Source organism: Chionomys nivalis, chromosome 7 (assembly GCF_950005125.1).
Source record: "Chionomys nivalis chromosome 7, mChiNiv1.1, whole genome shotgun sequence".
NCBI lineage: Eukaryota > Metazoa > Chordata > Mammalia > Rodentia > Cricetidae > Chionomys > Chionomys nivalis.
In genome coordinates this window covers 779,969-798,921 of record NC_080092.1, presented here as the reverse complement: position 1 = coordinate 798,921, position 18,953 = coordinate 779,969, and the positions used below count along the sequence as shown (strand labels likewise).

The 18,953-nt window shown below is 43.5% G+C and overlaps 1 protein-coding gene across 7 annotated transcripts in view; it reads left to right on the top strand.

The window, feature by feature from the left end:
• Mpv17l (MPV17 mitochondrial inner membrane protein like) overlaps positions 1-18,386 on the top strand; it is a 35,454-nt gene extending 17,068 nt beyond the window's left edge. For 3 of the 7 annotated variants that reach the window (XM_057774132.1, XM_057774131.1, XM_057774129.1), the window contains 3 exons: positions 9,544-9,614; positions 14,579-14,608; positions 14,836-18,386. In XM_057774132.1, coding sequence (XP_057630115.1) covers positions 9,546-9,614; positions 14,579-14,608; positions 14,836-15,009 — 273 coding nt within the window. In that variant the 5' untranslated portion in view covers positions 9,544-9,545 and the 3' untranslated portion in view covers positions 15,010-18,386. Of the gene's footprint in view, positions 1-6,646; positions 6,975-8,755; positions 8,793-9,543; positions 9,615-14,578; positions 14,609-14,835 lie in introns of those variants that run through there. The other 4 variants (XM_057774126.1, XM_057774127.1, XM_057774130.1 and 1 more) reach the window with 4 other exon arrangements.
• Positions 18,387-18,953: the final 567 nt, after the last annotated feature.

The window sequence follows — 18,953 nt, the reverse complement described above, 5'->3', positions numbered from 1 at the left end:
CTGAGTATTCATTGCTATAACAGATCATGGTCCCACAAATTCATGAACATATGGTTTTAATATTCCTCTCTGTCCTTCTAGCCCTATACATTTAACCCATCTTGTGCTCTGCTTTACCTGAGATAAAGTTCTGATCTCTAAAAACTGAACATTTACATCCTGAAAAGGCCAATTTGTATGCCAACATTCTGATGAAATTATTGTTATATGTGTACCTGTGTCTACCAGACCTTCGATGATAATGTCATTTATTCATATTTTTAATTTTGGTCTTTGTTCATTTATAGAAGTTTGCCAAAATACTTACTTTATGGTTTCTCCTGATTTTTCTCTCTTCTATATGTGTTCTATTATCCAGAGCAGTATGTTTTTTACAATAGGCATTAGGTTCTTTACTTGCTTCAGGAAGGAGTTTCCTCTATGATAAAATGATTGAATCAAATTTGGCATAGGTGCCTGTGAGAGGCCCCACACTTTCTGCATAATCCAAAAGGAAGGGCATTCTGAATGGATTATTCTTAGAAATTCTAGGAATGCCCTGTTTACAATCCCATTTATTATAACATTTGACATCAATTTTTCCTCAAACCTTTCCTATCCATGCATCATCATGGTCATGAGATTCAATATTAATTGTATTTCAGATCCATTTGTTCAAAGATGTTAACCTTGCCTTTAATGGATTAATTATCCTTTTTGCATAGAGAATTGGCATTTTCAAAAGCCAAAGATTCAATTATTATTTATCTAGCTTCTGAATGTGGTATCATTCTGACTGCTGAAGTCAGTCTTTATAAGAAACCCACAAAGGCTTCCTTTGGTCCCTGTATAACTTTAGAAATGACTCAGTTTTTTCCTATTTCTCCAATTCTGTCCCAAGCATTCAAAGCTGCTGCACAGCATAAATCCAGGGTGTGGTTGTCATATACAGCTTGCCTTTCTACAGGTGATAGTGGCACACACCTTTAATCCTAAAACTTGAGAGACAGAGTCAGGTGGATGTCTGTGAGTTTGAGACCAGCCTGGTCTACAGAGGGAGTTCCAGGACTGCCAGGGATACACAGAGAAATCCTGTCCTGTCTCAAAAATAAAACAAAACAAAACAAGCCAGGCAGTGGTTGCTCACACCTTTAATCTCAGCACTTGGGAGGGAGAGGCAGGCAGATCTCAGTGAGTTCTAAGCCAGCCTGGTCTACAAAGTGAGTTCCAGGACAGGCAGGACTATTACAGAGAAACCCTGTCTCGAAAACAAAACAAAACAACAACAACAACAACAACAACAAAAATCCCCTCAGCTTGCCTTTCTATAGAAGCATAGTCTCCTTCTCCAAGAATTTGATCTTGGAAAATTTCCCTATATAGGGGTTCAATAATCTTAGCCTCTTCTCTTCTATGAACCACATACTTCATTGTAATTGTGGACCTGGCTCTAAAACACCTTTAACCAATTCTATCCTATCTTTAGGGATAATTCTATTACAAATTGACCACGAGTGTAACATTTGCTTCAGAAATAGTGAGTGCACGCCTATGAGACTACCACTTCCTGGGGTCTCTTTATATCTAACATTGGCACAGGAGCCCAGGTAGCTGTGACAGAGCCTCTGCCATTTAGCAGCTACTGGATATATCAAGGTTGGTTGTCTGAAAATCTTAGATTGTCCCTCTCTATTCTTATAATGCAATGCTGGAATTGGCTTGCTATTAAATTTCTCTGTCTGGATTTAAATATCTCTGTGATCTGTTTTCTTAGGTTTTTTTAAGGTCTGTATCTTAGCACTCAGATTAACCAAATTTTTTAGTGATAAGACAAAAATGATAAAGCCAATAGCATTTACAGTTGACATTACATAAATCTCATCTAAATTAGATATCCTCTCATTTAATCATTCCATTTCCAAACTGTCTAGCATATTATCATACAGAGATGCAAATCCCTTCAATGTAATGGTGTTTCCCATTTTTTAATGTTGGAAAAATTCTCTCTTTTAACTAATTTCTCCCTTTAAGAATTCTCAATTGTTTTACCAATTCTGCCTAGGATGTTGATGAAGATATGAGGCCTATTGCTGCTGTGTAGGACAGTAAAAACTTGACTGGCTTTCAATTTAGTTACCTAATTTGGCAGCAGTCCAAGAAGGGGGTTGAGGGAGAGCCCGCATTCTGCAGCCCAAGGTGGAGAGAGAGAGAGAGAGAGAGAGAGAGAGAGAGAGAGAGAGAGAGAGAGAGAGAGAGAGCACCAACTGTCTGAAAAACACACAAGTAATTGTTCAGAAAAACCACATGTCGGGGAGGGGACTACTTGAAGGCAGATCAAGCCAGTCTAGGGCGGATGAATCCTGCCGTGTTTAGAGCACAGGTGCTTCTGGAGTTCGGGTGACAGCTGGAGACTGCTTCAGAGAGGCTACAACAGGAAAATCCCAAACTCACTCAGGGACTTGGGGAAAATAAGGAAATAAAGCTTAGCTGGTGAAGGCTGGAGCCCCCCTCCAACTTGCAACTCCAGCAGGAGCCCCATGTGCAGCTTGGCCTGTGCCAGTGACTTTTTGTGAATTTGTACCCCAAACAGGGTGCCAAATATAGCATGGATAATAAAAACACAGAGACTGATATTGGGATTCAACTGAAGATCAGAGAAACAAACCAGCCAAGGCACTAGAGAGCTCTTACCTCCATGAAATCTTCAGTGTGAAAGAGAGCAAGTTCCTGTCTCATCCCAATTTATATCTCTCTAGTGCTGGGATTAAAGGCATGCACTACAACCACCTGGCCTGTATGGCTGACTAGTGTGGCTGCTTTGCACTGACATTCTCTCAAGTTTTATTTATTAAAATACAAATGAAATATTACTATAGTCCTGTTTGAGTTTCTCTGATGGCTTCCTTCAGTGATGGACCATGATTTGAAGTGTAAGATCAATAAATCTTTTCTTCCTGGTGGTGGTTTGAATAGGTACAGCATCCATAGACTCATGTGTTTGCATGCTTGATACATAGGGAGTGGCGTTGTTGGAAGTGTGGTCTTGTTGGAGGAAGTGTGTCACTGTGGGAGTGGGCTTTGTGGTCTCATATATACTCAAGCTGCCTCCTGTGTGTAACACAGTGTCTCCTTCTGCTGACTGCAGATCAAGATGCAGAACTCTCAGCTCCTCCTCCAGCACCATGTCTGCCTGCATACTGCCATGCTTCCCACCATGATGATAATGAACTGAACTTCTGAAAGTATAAGCCAGCCCCAATTAAATGTTTTCCTTTAAAAGAATTGTTATGGGGGGCTGGAGAGATGGCTCAATGGTTAAGAGCATTGACTGTTCTTTCAGAGGACCTGGGTTCAATTCCCAGCACCCATATGGCAGTTCACACTGTCTGAAAATCCAGTTCTGGGGGGATCTAACACCTTTATACCAATGCACATAAAATAAAGTTAAATAAATAATATTTTTTTTTATAAAGAGTTGCTGTGTATTGGCAGAGGCTACTCATTTGTTTCCCGGCCATCCAGACTCCTGAAATCTGTAGTCAGAGGCTATTCATTGGTTCCTAGCTGCTAACACCCAAAATAATCACACAGAAATGATATTATTTGCAATACAGTTTGGCCAATAGCTTAAGCGTATTTTTTAGCTAGCTCTTATATCCTAAACTAGCCCATCTCCATTAATCTGTGTATCACCACAAGGTCGTGGCCTACTGCCAAAGTTTCAGTGGGCTCCAGCAGAGGTGTCTGTCTCCTGTGGCAGCTACATGGCTTCTTTCTGACTCTACTCTCTCTGCATCTCTGTTTGGATTTCCTGTCAAGCCATTTTACAAAAGCAGCTTTATTCTTTAACCAATAAAAGCAACACATAGATAGAGGGACCTCCCACACCAGCTGTGGTCATGGTGTCTCTTCGCACCAATAGAACCCCAAATCAAGACATTCCTCAACTTGCTTTTTGATCATAGTGTTTCATCATACAATAAAAACCATAACTAAGACATAACACATAACATAAGCAATAAACAGATATGTTGCTGAGCTAAAAGCTCCCCGAGCTGGGGAAATCTGACAGATTCACTTAGGACAGTGGTAGAACAACAGGAGCACTGGGAACCGGTGGGGGCAGTGTGGAAAGTCAAGGCAGACACCGGCAGAGTCCCAGGGGCTGAAGAGGAGGGATGGATTCGTTTCTGTACATTGTGGTAATAATATTGCAGACTAGGGTCAATAGTTCGGGAAGCTGGAAGGCCAAGGTCAAGCTAGCTCTTTTCTGAACCCTTTCTTCGGGTAATAGACACAGAGTATCACCTTCTCCCGTTCCTTTTAGATCTCCTCTCCCCCACTTCCTCCTTCCTTTTCAGTTTTTACTCCGCTGCCTCTCTGTGTCTGTGTCTTTCTCTGTGTGTGTATGTATATACAAGTGGACATGACATGACATGTGGGAAGGTCATAGGACACTTTGTAGGAGTCAAATTCCTTCCACCGTGTGTGTTCTGGGGATTGAAGTAAAGTACCTTCCCCCCAAGCCATCCTGCTGCCCTCCATTTTGGTCTCTAAAGTCAGAGTCTGTATGGTCCAGTCTGGCCTCAGACTCATTCACTGTGTAGTTGATACTAATCTTGAACTCTTAACTCTATGCCTCTACCTTTCAAGTGCTAGAAATACAAGCAAGGACACCATAACCAGTCCAAATAGTCAGCCACCCATAGTTTTTCTTCTGTGTGAATCCACAATGGTGTCTTTTGATATGTCTGTTTCCTCTTATGAAGACACCATACAGATTTAGATTGTCTTGTCTACCTCATGACCTCATTTTTACTGGGTCACTTCTGTAAGGTCTTTGTTTCCAAATATAGTCACATTCTTAAGTACCAAGAGTTATGGTTTCAATGTATAAATCAGGCTAGGAGACAATCCAGCTTATAAAAATAACTTATAGTTAGGAACAATCTTAGAGTCTATGGTTCAGACTGAAGTAGGTCAGCAGTGCAGCAGCTCGGGGTGAGAGAAAGGGACTTTCTGGCACCAACTTAAGGAAGATCAGCATGTAAATGGGTAACTCTATTACAACAGCTCCTATTTCCTTGTTTGGATAATCTTACTATGGTTATGCAAGATGTCAACACGTGGGGAGGATTGGAAAGAGAGTATGTGGTGGCTGGGCACTGTGGCAGAAGCAGGAGGATTAGGAAGATGAGGCTAGGTTACATGAGCCCTAGACTCAAACAAAACAAAAGATCAAAGGTATGTGGGAATTTTTTGTATTTTTTGTTTTTGTTTTCTTCAGATGGCATCTTGTTATATAGCCTAGGGTGGCCTCAGCAGCTCCTATCCCAAGTACAGGAATGACAAGGTCTGTCATCACATCCAGCTTCCTTTGTATAATTTTGCTACATATTTTGAAGTCTGGAATTATTTCAAAATTAAAACACTGAGTTAATGAGAGGATTTAAAAGATTAAGGCACTTGTCTCCAAGTCTGACTGCCTGAATTCAATCCCCAGGATTTACAAAGTGGAAGGAGAGAACTGACCTCCACCACTTGAGCACCCACGTGGTAGCTAATGGTGATGTGTGTGACTCTGTGGGAACTTGGCGTGATATTAATGTACAGACGAAACACACGCTAAAAATAAAAATTAAAAATATAAACAAAAGAAAATATTCCTTAAAAGGGGCTAGATTTTTTTAAAGAAAGAAAAAAATTAATATGTTGAACAAACAGAAGACAGGAGCGATACTAAATGAGAGACTGGCTATCAAGAAAGGAGGAACAGGCAGGAAAAGGGTCAAATGAGTTGCAGAACGTCAGAGTTTCTAACTGCTGCCCATATGCCCACTCACCCTTGCTTTTGGAGCAGGTACCATAGGTCTCCAAACCTGTTTTGGGGTGGCAGGGGTCACTGAGACACAAGCTGAAGTGGGGAGAGTATTCGATACATCATCCAGATCTATTTCATTCAGGAAATGTCTCAGCCTAACCTTTGACATTTGGCCCTTAGTGACCTAGAAAGGCAACGTATTGTGTGCTAAAAGAATGAATTCCCTGCATACAAGCATCTCAAGTACATTGACACTTTGGTAGCTTTCTTCATTTTTATTGCAATAGTGGGAAACTGAAGCCGGGCTTTCTGCACTACTACAGAGCTTCGTTTCAGCGCCACATCTTTAGAAATAGGATTTACGTGTCACAAAATTTAAGTCCACTTTAAGTTGGACCCTGTGGCCCAAACCTGTAATCCCAGAACATGGAAACTGGAGGCAGAAGAATGGGAGTTGAAAGTCGTCCTCAGCTAAATACGGAGTTGGGGCTCAGTTTGGAACACATGAGATCCCGTTTCAAACAAACAAATCTCGATTTTAAAGTGTAGGAGCCACTGGTTTTTGGCATATTCACAAAGTCGTGAAGTCATCACCAATGCCCCGGTGGCAGCCACAGTTCTTACAATGCCCGGCCTTTGGTAATGACACTTCTGCTTTCTGTATGAGCGCCTCTCTTCTTCTTCTGGAGATTTCTTGCAAATTGCCCAAACCGGGTGGACCCCTTATGCTGCAGACGCTCCGCCCTCCCGATGGCCAACCGTGACGGGATTGGGCACACGGGCTGGGTGTGCATAGTGGTGTCCAATCGCCCTGGCGCCTGCGGCTCAGTCAGGTGTGCAGGAGCGGAAGGCACCCTGGGCGGTATGGCGGGTTGGTGGCGTGTGTTTCCACGCGCGGCGCAGCGCTATCCGTGGCCCACCAACGTGCTGCTCTACGCCGGCCTCTTCTCGGCGGGTGATGCGCTGCAGCAGCGGCTGCGGGGAGGCCCGGCCGACTGGCGCCAGACGCGCCGCGTGGCCACCCTGGCCGTAACCTTCCATGGCAACTTCAACTACGTGTGGCTGCGTCTTCTGGAGCGCGCGCTGCCGGGCCGCGCGCCGCGCACGGTCCTGGCCAAGGTGCTGTGCGACCAGACTGTCGGTGGGCCCATTGTCCTGTCGGCCTTCTACGTCGGTGAGGGGCCAAGGCGCAGATCGGAGTCTGGGATGGGGCATTACAGGCCCGGCAGGAGGCTCGGGGAGTGGGGAAGATTGGGGATCGCGGAGACCGGAGATCAGAAACCACTGGGGCTGAGGCAGGAGGTGACAACTCTGCGCCCAGGGAGCCAGGGATGGAACGAGGCCTTGAAGCAGCAACAGGAGGACTGGATATTAGGGGATTTAAGGTTTCCGTGGGGAAGAATTTGGGGGCTACTGGCCGGAAACTGGAGATCCAGCGTGCCAGGGATTCAGGGGGTTGGTGTCAGAGCTGAGATGCTAAGGTGTTCAAGAATGAGTGAGTAAGTGAGTGTGGGGTCTATTTTCCTCCAGAAAAGGATACATTCAAGAGACTCTGGCTTAGCTAACCTCCTAGTAGCTGCATCCTTGTGCTCCACCTGTTCTGGGAAAACCACACAGCCAATACACCAATTCAAAAATGAGGGGATCGGTGACTCTGGGGGCAGAGCGGGTGGAACCTGAGATTACAGAGAAGCCATTTCCAGGGCCTTAGTCTTGCTTGGTGAGGTGAGGTGCAGGGGGTCACAGGGAGAATGGGAGGGGGTTGTGTACCTGAGAAGGAGTTCTCTTCACGCTGGACTGGATGGCTTGACCCTTGGTGCAGTGACGAAGGGGTTAATCAAGTCCTGCGACTTCACAGGCTAGATTCCTATTGGATCTTTGAGATATCACAATACTAAGGTAATACGAATACAGTAATAAGGCGGATACTCTCACAATTTCCATGCATGTTATAGAATGAGGAGACATGGATGGAAGGATTTGGAAGTTCACCAGAAGACAGCATAATCCAAGCTTCAGCCATGTTCTTCATCTTGATGTTGGTAGTCATAGTAGGAAACTGGGAAATGGTGCTGTCCCAGGGTGTGGGAGACACCTAGGGTGAAGGCCTGAGGCCTTCTGATATATCACCCGTCTGGATTTTTGCTGCGTCTTGCTTCCAGATTTGTGGTTCAGTCTCCCTCCTTCATGTTCCAATGAAGGGGAACATGAGCTCCTTCAAAACTGATGGTCAGGGACTGCACCTGGACACGGGCTTGCCGCTCGCCTCGCTAAACACTTCTTTAGACAAAGCCACGCTGTGTAGTGTTCATGGCAGTCCTCCTGCCTCAGCCTCTTGCTTGCTAGCTTTACAGTGCCACCATGACTAACTAGCTGTCTTTTCCTCCTACCAGTTAATTGTAAGGTAGGTCAAATGATCTGCTGATTAGCATTAACTGGGTAAGCAGGTCACAGTACTACAACAGTTACTGGGTTCTGTCTCGTGTAATTGACTAATAACACACTCTTATTCCACCCCCATCCCCCTAAGTTCACAATCAGGGCTGTCAGAATTTTTAAGGGTTGTTTTTACACACCTTTAAAAGTAAGGTTCTGGCTCTATTTCTCGAATGTTAAACTCTGATAGAATATACTAATGGGAAAATTGTAGTTGCTGGAATGTCCAGGGCCCAGTAGTTTTTATCTTTAAAGGAATGAAGTTAGGGTGAGAGTTTGTTAGAGTGTGGGCTTACCATGCTGGAGGCCCCAGGTTTAATCCCAGCACAACTAAAAAAGAACAAAAGAAAGGAAGGAGAAGAAAAAGGGGAAAGGTTAATTTTTTGTTGTTGTTGTTTTCAAAGTTGGTGCCAGGGCTGCAACTCAGTTGGCAGAGGGCTTGGACCCTGGACTCTGCCCCCAGCAACACATGCCTGGGGATGGTGGTTCCCATCTGTAGTTTTCCAGCACGTGAGAGGCAGAGACAGAGGATCAAATCATCTTTGGCTACCTAATAGTGAGTTTGAGACCAACCTATGATACTTGAAGTCCTGTCTCACAAAACAACAAATGAGCTGGGTGTAGTGGCTCACACCTTTAATCCCAGCACACGGAGGCAGAAACAGGTGGATCTCTGTGAGTTTGAGGCCAGGCTGGTCTACAAAGTGAGTTCCAGGACAGCCAGGGCTGGACAGATGACTCAGCAGTTAAGAACAGTTGTTCTTGCAAAAGGCCAGGCTTCACTTTCCAGCACCTACACTGCGGCTTGCAACCTTATCCACAGCATGTGGTATACATACATGTGAAGAAAGACACCTGCTCCTAAACCTGACCACCGTGGAGCCCACGGGGTGGAAAGAGAACTGACCTCGGCCCGTTGTTCTTTGGCCTCCACACTTGGGCAGTGGCAAATGCAAACACATAGTAAATAAATAAATGTGAAATAAACACAAATTAGAAAGACACCAGCGAGCTCATTATCCAATGCTAGTATTAGTTTGCTTTTTGTGGATTCTTTGTTTAGATAAAGAATCATTCTGCTATAACTTTTATATCTGGCTATTCTTACTTCCTACTTGGTGTTCCTTTAAATTCAGTTTTAAAACAGATATTTCTGTTTTAAATATGTTTTTCACTATGGGTCAACAGCCACATAGTGAATGGTTGGAACTGGATGTGCCTGGATGCTGTTGGGATGAGGAACTTGACCACTGTTAGACAGTGGTCGTTCTGCTTCTGAACTCCTTCTGGTATGTTTCTGTAAATAGGTATGAGCATTCTCCAGGGAAAGGATGACATATTTTTGGACCTGAAGCAAAAATTCTGGAATACATATAAGGTAAGGCTGGCTTTTGAAAATCTAATCGTATCTTCTAAAGTATTTTTAACATTTGTTGAGAAGGCTCATTGGGTAAAGGAGTTTCCTGCCAAGCCTGAGGACTCACATGACGACTCTCACAGTGGTCCCTGAACTCCACGCACGTGCATGAGCGCCCCCCAACAGTGACGTTATTTATCTATTGGAATGATGGGGCTTAGGAGTGTGGAAGTCAGAGGTCCACTTGTGGGAGATCTCTCCTTCACTGTGTGGATTCCAGAGGTTGAACTCAGGTCCTTGGACTTAGCAGCAAGCTCCTTTCCCCACTGAGCCATCTCGCTGGCCTGTTGAAGGAGCTGCGGGCTGTGTTCCTGCCACCCAGCTCCCGGCCGCCTGGCTAGCTTATGCCCTGAAATAGTTACATGGAAACTGTATTCTTTTAAACACTGCTTGGCCCATTAGTTCTAGCCTCTTAATGGCTAATTCTCACATCTTGCCTAACCCATATTTAGTAATCTGTGTAGCACCAGTCTTACTGGGAAAGATTCAGCATGTCTGACCTGCCGGCTTGCTTCATCGCGTCTGCCCTGGAGATCAGTGGCCTGGCATCTTACCTCACTTTCTCTTCCTCCCAGCATTCTGTTCTGTTTACTCCACCCACCTATGTTCTAACCTATCAGGGACAAGCAGTTTCTTTATTAATTAACCAATGACCTTCCTCCATCACTGGCCCACCTAGCTTTTCTTTCAGTCTCTTCCCTTCTTCCCCCTTTCCCTCCCTTTTCTTCCTGCATTTTTCTTTCCTCCCTTCCACTCTCTTTTTCTTTCCCTACTTCCCTCTTTCCTTTCTTGAGCAATGATCTCTATAAATTGACCAGATTGGCATTCAGTTCACTGTAGCTCAGACAGCCCTCAAACCTGTGATTCTCCTGGGACCTCAGCCTCTGGAGGAGATGGGATTACAGGTTTATGCCACTAGGATGGACTCGATACAACCATGATTAAGTTAGACTTAATCAACTTTGGTTGATCTGGGAATCCAATATTTCAAAAAAACAGTTTCAATTCTGTGACATTTTGTTTTGTTTTAATTTGAAAATGAATATCTCATGATGTCACCCAAAATGGTTTACAACTTTTGGGCTCACGTAACCTTCCTACCTCAGTCTCCTAAGTAACTGAGACTCTAGGTCGGTGCATCTGCTTCTCAGGGACAGGAAATAAACACTGTCGCTGCATTCAGGCAGGTGTTCACGATGATTTTTTACTTCATTAGATTTATTCTGATCAGCAATCACAATGTATTCAATAGGTTTCCAAACGTATTTGTAAAACAGGAATTGTATGCAGTGGGCTGTCAAGGTATCGTCCCCACTGTTGGTGCAGCGATGTGTGTGTTCTGTTGAGTCCTGTGAAAGAGCCTTCTCCATGTCACAGAGGTGTTTCCCAGGCTTATTCCTAGTGAAGCAAATCTACTGCTGTGTTCTTTCTTCAGGACAAAGGTCTATGTTGAACCAACACTACCCATGCATTCAGTGAGGGCTTGTTGTCTTCAGGCCTGGCAAAGTCAGTGATATTTCTCAGCTTTGACCCAGCACTAGACTGATTCAACTAATAATAACAATCAGATAAATTGTCAGGATCCCAAAATATATCTCTAATGTCTTACATGTACTTAGTCTGTGTCTGGGGTAGAGTACCTTAGCAGTGCTGAGGGGAGAGTTATAGCTTGGAGGTAGAAGTATTTCTTTAGTGGGGGGGTTCTCAGTTTAAAGACACAAAAGCCAAGACAATATGAAGCCACATTGAGCGGTCACTTGCAGTGTTTCCAGGATCTTCTGGTGGATGGATCTGAGCCAGAACCAGCAATGTCCATTTGATGATTGAAGGGAGACTGGAGATCTGAAGCCAGAGAACCCCAGATCCCTATAGTTACGAACATTTCCTGCAAGGAAGGGGTTTAGAACTCTTTCTATTTCTCTTGGGGTAGAAATTGTGCCTCTACAGCGACTTTGGAATGTGACTTCCTTGTCCTTTATTTTAGAAGGGAGTGAGGTTTCCCATTATATCAGATTCAAGAGAGATACACACATATGACATGTTTTATTAATTTAAACATTTATTGATTTTGTTGTTTGTTTTGAAACAAGGTCTCACTGTGTAGCCCAGGCTGGCCCAAACCTACTCTGTACTCAAGGCTTGTCCCCAAATGTACAGTAATCCTTCCTCAGCCTCCTGAGTGCTGAGATTATAGGCATTGTAGGCTACACACTGTGCTGTATGTCAAATGTTAGAAAGAAGAGGGAGCAGAACCGGCAGTATAGGTCATTGGTAATCTCTTCCCTTAGTACTGCCTTGGGTGTAAGACCTAGGATTCCTTTCCAGCACTGGGATTAGACCCAGGTCCTCACATACATTAGGCAAGTAACCTATCACTCCCTACCTGCCCCAGTCTATTATTTTTATTATTATTGAAATTATTGTCTTATGTATCTAAGGCTATCCCTGAGCTGAGACTTGAACCCAGAGATTTGTGGAATGCTAGGCAAACATTCTACCAACTGAACCATATCCTCAGCCCTATTTACTTATTATTTTTTGCAGTGGATCCCAAGCATGCTAGACGTGTGTGCTACCCATGAGTTACGCCAAGCTCTTTTTTACCAATCATTGTTGAGGAAGGGACTCACTAAGTTTCCTAGGCAGATGTAGAACTTGCAATCCTCCTGCTCACAAGTAGCTGGGATCACACAATCTTCCAAGTAGTCTGAGCCTCTTCCCCTCCATTTCCTTCCCTTCTATCCCCCTTCCTTCACCTTCCCTCTTTCCTACAGTGCTGGGGCTACCATCCAGGGTCTTGTGCATGCTAGGTACTTGTGCACAGCTTAACCTCTGCACCATTTCTGACTACCCTGCTGTGCTGGGTACTGTGTGGTGAATCTTCCCGGCCCTGGTGTTCACCAGGTGCCACTCAGCTCTGGACTGTGAGCAAGGGCGGGCTCTTTTGTCCACTTCTTTATGGTGGGTATGTACTCTGGGGGTCTTCTTTATGGTTGGTGGGTGTGTACTCTGGGGTTCTTTTTTTCTTCCAGCAGTTTATAATTCATTGTGATGTTTAATTAATTTTGATGCTCTCAAGCATTCCAGAGTTGGCCAGTAGAAGGTCCTTCAAGCTGATTTCTGTGTTCCTGCAGAAAGAATCCTGTCTTTCACACACACACACGCACACGCACACACACACACACACACACACACACACACCATACATACTCTACCTCCCAAGTGCTAGAATTAAAGATTTGCCAGCTGGCTCATGTATATATTTTATTTTTTAATTTTATTTATTTTGATTTTTCGAAACAGGGTTTCTCTGTAGCTTTGGAGCCTGTCCTGGAACTAGCTCTTGTAGACCAGGCTGGCCTTGAACTCACAGAGATCCTCTTGCCTCTGCTTCCCAAGTGCTGCGATTAAAGGCGTGTGCCACCACTGCCTGGCTCATATATATATATCATTTATTTATTATGTATATAATATTCTGTCTGTGTGTATGTCTACAGGCCAGAAGAGGGCACCAGACCTCATTACAGATGGTTGTGAGTCACCATATGGTTGCCGGGAATTGAACTCAGGACCTTTGGAAGAGCAGGCAATGCTCTTAACCACTGAGCCATCTCTCCAGCCTCTCGTATATATATTTTTAAAAATTAATTATTGAAGTGTAGTGGCTCATACTTATAACCCCAGCACTCAGGAGGCTGAGGCAGGAGGACTACTATTAGTTTGAGACCAAACCGAACTACAGAGCAAGACCCAATTACTAAAGCAAATAAATAAAAAAATGATTTTAAAAATTAAGATGTTGGCAAGATGACTCAGTAGGTAAGGGGGCTTGCCACCAGGTCTGAGAACTTGGATTCAGTCTCAAAGACTTCTGCAAGTATCTTCCGACCTATCTACCTACCTACCTACACACACACACACACACACACACACACAAAATATATGTAAGAAGAAATTTTGTAATGTCAGCTAATCTTATTCTGTACCAAGAGATAGCATTAGATAGGTTGTTTGCGTGTTGTTCCATAAAGAACTGCTTTTTAAAAATATATATATATATATATATATATATATTTATTTATTTATTATGTATACAATATTCTGTTTGTGTGTATGTCTGCAGGCCAGAAGAGGGCACCAGACCTCATTACAGATGGTTATGAGCCACCATGTGGTTGCTGGGAATTGAACTCAGGACCTTTGGAAGAGCAGGCAATGCTCTTAACCACTGAGTCATCTCTCCAGCCCTTGGTGCACACAACTTTAATCCCAGCACTCAGGAGGCAGAGGCAGGCAGATCTCTGAGTCTGAGGCCAGCCTGCTCTACAAAGCAAGTTCAGGACAGCCAAAGCTATACAGTGAAACCTTGTCTTGAAAAACAAAAACAAACAAACAAACAAGAACTGTTTGTGACACATGCCTTTTTGTCCCAGCAGTGGAAGTCAGAGGCAGGCGGATCTCTGTGAATTCTAAGGCAGCCTGATTTATAGTGTGGGCCAAACCAATGACGCCATAGTGAGGCCCTATCTCAAAAAAAATTTCTTTTAGTTTGGAATATACTTTAAAGAATTCACTGATAAAAAAAAAAACGTGTAATATATATTATATTCTGATATTCACTTGGAAATTATAATATATAAATACATGTGATTATTTTAAAGTGTCTTTTGCTTCCAGAATCTCATGCTGACTTTTCATTCCACACTTATAGCTAACAAAAGGTGTACTCACTTACAAGCTTGCCCTCAAGTCTCCACCTGCTCTGTTCACACGGTGTGGAGAAGTCTCCATTTAATCAGCTCAGAGTGCAATTCAGTCCTTGCTGGGCAGCCTACATGCCTGACATTTCTTTGTGTCTTATAGAATGAACTCTGCTTTTGTTTTGTAACTAGACAGCATTCTAATGTGGGCTTTCTTTATTCCAGAGTGGTCTGATGTACTGGCCCTTTGTGCAGGTGAGTGCCAAGCTATAGTGAATCCGGGGCTGGAGAGATGGCTCAGCCATTAAAGGCTAGGCTCACAACCAATAGCAAAAGAGAATCTGGGGCTGGGCCTTGGCTCAGTGGTAGAGCATTTGCCTGTTATGTGCTGGGTCAAAAGTTCAGTCCCTAGCATGGAATAAAAACAAAACCCAAAACAAACTGTTCCTATGCATTCCTAACAGACTCTTTCTACACCACAGCTGACCAACTTCAGCCTTGTCCCTGTGCACTGGAGAACAGCGTACACAGGACTGTGCGGTTTCCTCTGGGCCACCTTCCTGTGCTTTTCCCAGCAGAGCGGTGATGGCACAGTGAAGTCTGTGTTCATCTTCTATCGCAGGAAGGAGGCGAGTGACAGGCCCCCCGAGGAGTGAGGAGTCCAGGACTCCCTAGAGACTTGGTTTTGTTTCTCCATTGCTCTCGGTCACCTGCAGCAGGCCTGCGTCACCAACCAGTTATTATGGGTTCCATCATGAAGAATTCCTTTTCCATAGGCCAACTTGTTTTGAAATTATCAATGATTTTTTTTTAACTGTTATCCAAACCTTTCCCATTCATTCCAGCCTGAAAGTCTTCCTTCCACGTTTTCACGTCTCTAGTGCTTTGGCTAAAATTACAAGTGACAGGTGACATTTTGAAGTTATTAATATTTCTATTCTAATATTATAAGGCCAGTTGAGTTTTTAAAAACCTCCAGTTTTGATTGTTTATATTTCTAGCCTAAACTCTCAGGCTATTTCTTACACTTGATCAAATTGCCTTTTGTCCTTACAGTTCAGTTTCTATCTGTATAGAGTTCAGTCAAGACATTTGAATAATAAGCCTCCCCAGATATCGTTAATAATTTATTACATCAACACTGAAGTTGTTTGTTTCTTTCTTTTTTGAGGCAGAGTTTCTGTCCTGGAACTGGCCTCTAACTCACAGAGATCCACTTGCCTAAGTTCTTTAAGCAGATGCTTTTATCTTCAGAAAAGGAACAGTGTTGGGCATCTTCTGGATAGAATATTTATTGTTACTATCTATTTTCTAAAGGTAGGGTCTCTCTTTGTGTAGCTCAGGCTACCCTGGAACTCAGCCTAGTGCATGCTGAGGTTATAGGCATGCGCCACCATGCCTTGCTCTCCTGATGTTCTACCGTCCAAGCACAGTACTCTTTAATTGATAGCTTCCAGCTCTGCAAAGAAAAAATTGACCAACGCACCCTAATTCATACATATAGGAAATAAAATATTTGATTTCTTAATTACAGTAAGTGAAAATTCTAGAAAACGAATTACTTCCTTCCTCTCTAAGGAATAATGCTAATCCATTTTGTATCAGTGTACACAGTTTGCAATAGTCCTCTTGCCTCTGGGAGGATTACTTTTTCTAAATGCTGGTACTATAGGCATGAGCCCATGCCTGACTTGTGTGTGTGTGTGTGTGGTACTAGGGATAGATCCCAAGGTCCTGTGCATGCAAGCCAAGTGCTCTGTCGCTAGCTGTACCCCAGGATGCTAACAGGATTCTTTCATAATTCAGCGCTTTAAAGTGAACACAAGAAACATCAGCCAGGCCGGGCGGTGGTGGCGCACGCCTTTAATCCCAGCACTTGGGAGGCAGAGGCAGGCGGATCTCTGTGAGTTCGAGACCAGCCTGGTCTACAGAGCTAGTTCCAGGAAAGGCTCCAAAACCACAGAGAAACCCTGTCTCGAAAAAAAAAACCAAAAAAAAAAAAAAAAAAAAAAGAAACATCAGCCAGCCTTTCACATCTACTCAGCTTGTCTCATCTCAGCCAGCCACCATCAGGTTTGCAAAGTGTGTAAACAACCGGATAGGGAGGTGTGCTCCAGTCTGCTCGGGAGACTCGTGGAGGGGGACCACTCCAGCCCAGGAGTTCAAGACCGAACTGGACAAAACAGCAAGTCTCTGTCCCCAAACCACAAAGATTGACATTTCAGCAGTCTCACCTACAGATTGCATATGGTTCCGCTGCCGGTACAGCATACTTGACAGATGTTAAGATGAAAAACACTGACTTCAGAGTTTGTCTGGAGAAAGTATATTTAAGATCATTTTTAGAATTCATACTTCAATTTCTAAGCAAATAATTTATATGGTTTGTGATATGTTGGTATAAATTATGAGCATGCACCTTCTAGGGGTCTAAGTTATTGAACTGTAACGGGTATTAATGCCCTTTGCATTAGGGCAGTAGTAAGAACAATTCCTGATGACTGTATGCTTTTGAAAGTTGGGTGGCTGTGGTCTGCCTGCAATCTCAGTGCTCAGAAGGTGGAAATGGGATTCTCCGGAGCAAGTTAGCTCAGCTTGACCAGCTAAATGGAATCCATGAACTCAGGGTTTAGCAGGAGATATTGTATCAATGTAGTGTTTGAATGAGAGTGGCTCATGGATTTGAATGCTTACTCATCAGGGAGGGGCACTCTTTGAAAGGATTAGAAGGCATGGCCGTGGAGTGGGTGTGGCCTAGAGGAGGAAGTGTGTCCCTGGGGGTGGGATTTGGGGTTTCTGAAGCTCAAGTCAGGTCCAGTGTCTCTCCCTGTTGTCTGTGGATCCAGATGTAGAACTCTCAGCTACTTCTTCAGCACCATGTCTGCCTGCCTGCCACTATGCTCTCACCATGATGCTGAAGGGTGCAGGCAAAAGCACCTTGGCCCAAATACTGCCATTTTGTCTTTAGACTCGATTTTACTTGCAAGGTGAAATGAAGTTCAGGTTCCCAAGCCCTAGGGGAACTGAGAACTTTCCAATGGCTGACCCGCCTCCTCCCTAAACCACAGAAACATGTGTCCTCTGGTTGTACACCTTTAGCTCTTTAGAAACATTGTGGCTGTTCCTAACCACAGAAAGAACAAATGAATCTGACTGGTTGGATTGAAAGCCTTGCATTGTATATTAATTTACAACGATGGAACGTACATCCAAGGAGGTCCCTAATCCTGATTGGTGAAAATTGTAACTGCAACTTGGCAACAGATATTTGTGATTTCACTGCATATATTATTTTTCGCCACTACTGCCTCTACTTAGTGCAGTTAGGGGAGTCCTTGTCCTGTAGCCCTGATCAGTCAGCTTATGTGGTGATTTAATAAAATCTTTGGAACCTGTAAATGCAGTCTCTTTCCTTCTTCATGGAGCATAATGGGCTAAGTGTAACACAATTATGGACCAAACCTCTGGAACTGTAAGCAAGCATCAAGTCACAATTAAATGCTTTCTCTCTCTTTTGTTTTGTTTTTTTGTTTTTTCAAGACAAGGTTTCTCTGTAGCTTTGGAGCCTGTCCTGGAACTGGCCCTGAACTCACAGAGATCCACCTGCCTCTGCCTCCCGAGTGCTGGGATTAAAGATGTGCGCCATCACCGCCTAGCAAATGTTTTCCTTTCTAAGAGCTGCTGTGGCCATGGTGTCTCTTCACAGCAATACAACAATGGCTAAGTCAACTAGCAATGTGGAGAGAGATCAAAGAAAGACATCATATGTCAACCTTTGGCTTCCATGTGCACACACATACCTGTGAATGTCCATACACATATATGCATACTATCTTCACATACATACACACAAATATATGCAAATAGTTATAATATATGTAATATGTGTAAATATATAGACACTGAATGTACTTAGGGGGTTGGGATGTAGCTCAGTGGTACAGCTCTTGCCCAGGAGTTATTCAAAGAAGGAGAGGAGGGAAGAAGAAACGGTGAACTGGGGCAAGGAAAGAGGGAAGAAAGACTAATGTAATATTCTCTGGCCATTCCTCAACTTTGCAAAAATGTATTGATTCTTTACAATGCCTTTGTAATAAAAAACTATGTATAATTAGTACCTTATTGGTCATTTTCATTTGAGGGAAACTAACAAGTTACTGTCTTATCTATAGCATAGTGTGGTGAGAATTAGACCATTTGAGAGCTGGTGAAAAAAAAATTTTAAATAATTTTTATTTTACGTGCATTGGTGTTTGCCTGCATGTATATTTGCGTGAGGGTGTCAGATCGTGGAATTATAGGCAATACAGTAGTTAGCTGCCACGTGAGTGCTGGGAATTGAACCTGTGTCCTCTGGAAGAGCAGTTGATGCTCTTAACAGCAGAGCCATCTCCCCCCCCCCCCGGTGAAAATTTTTGTAAGAACTAATTTGAGAGTTTGTTTTCGTATTTCCATGTTTTTCTCAGTATGTGTTTGGTGGGTGATTTGGAGAGTGTTCTCTGCCTATAGCAATCAGTGAAATTCGTCAGGTAAAGATGTGTTTGTTCTTTGGGAAAATGTAATTACTACCTGATCTGTAGCAGAAGAAACCATTTAATGA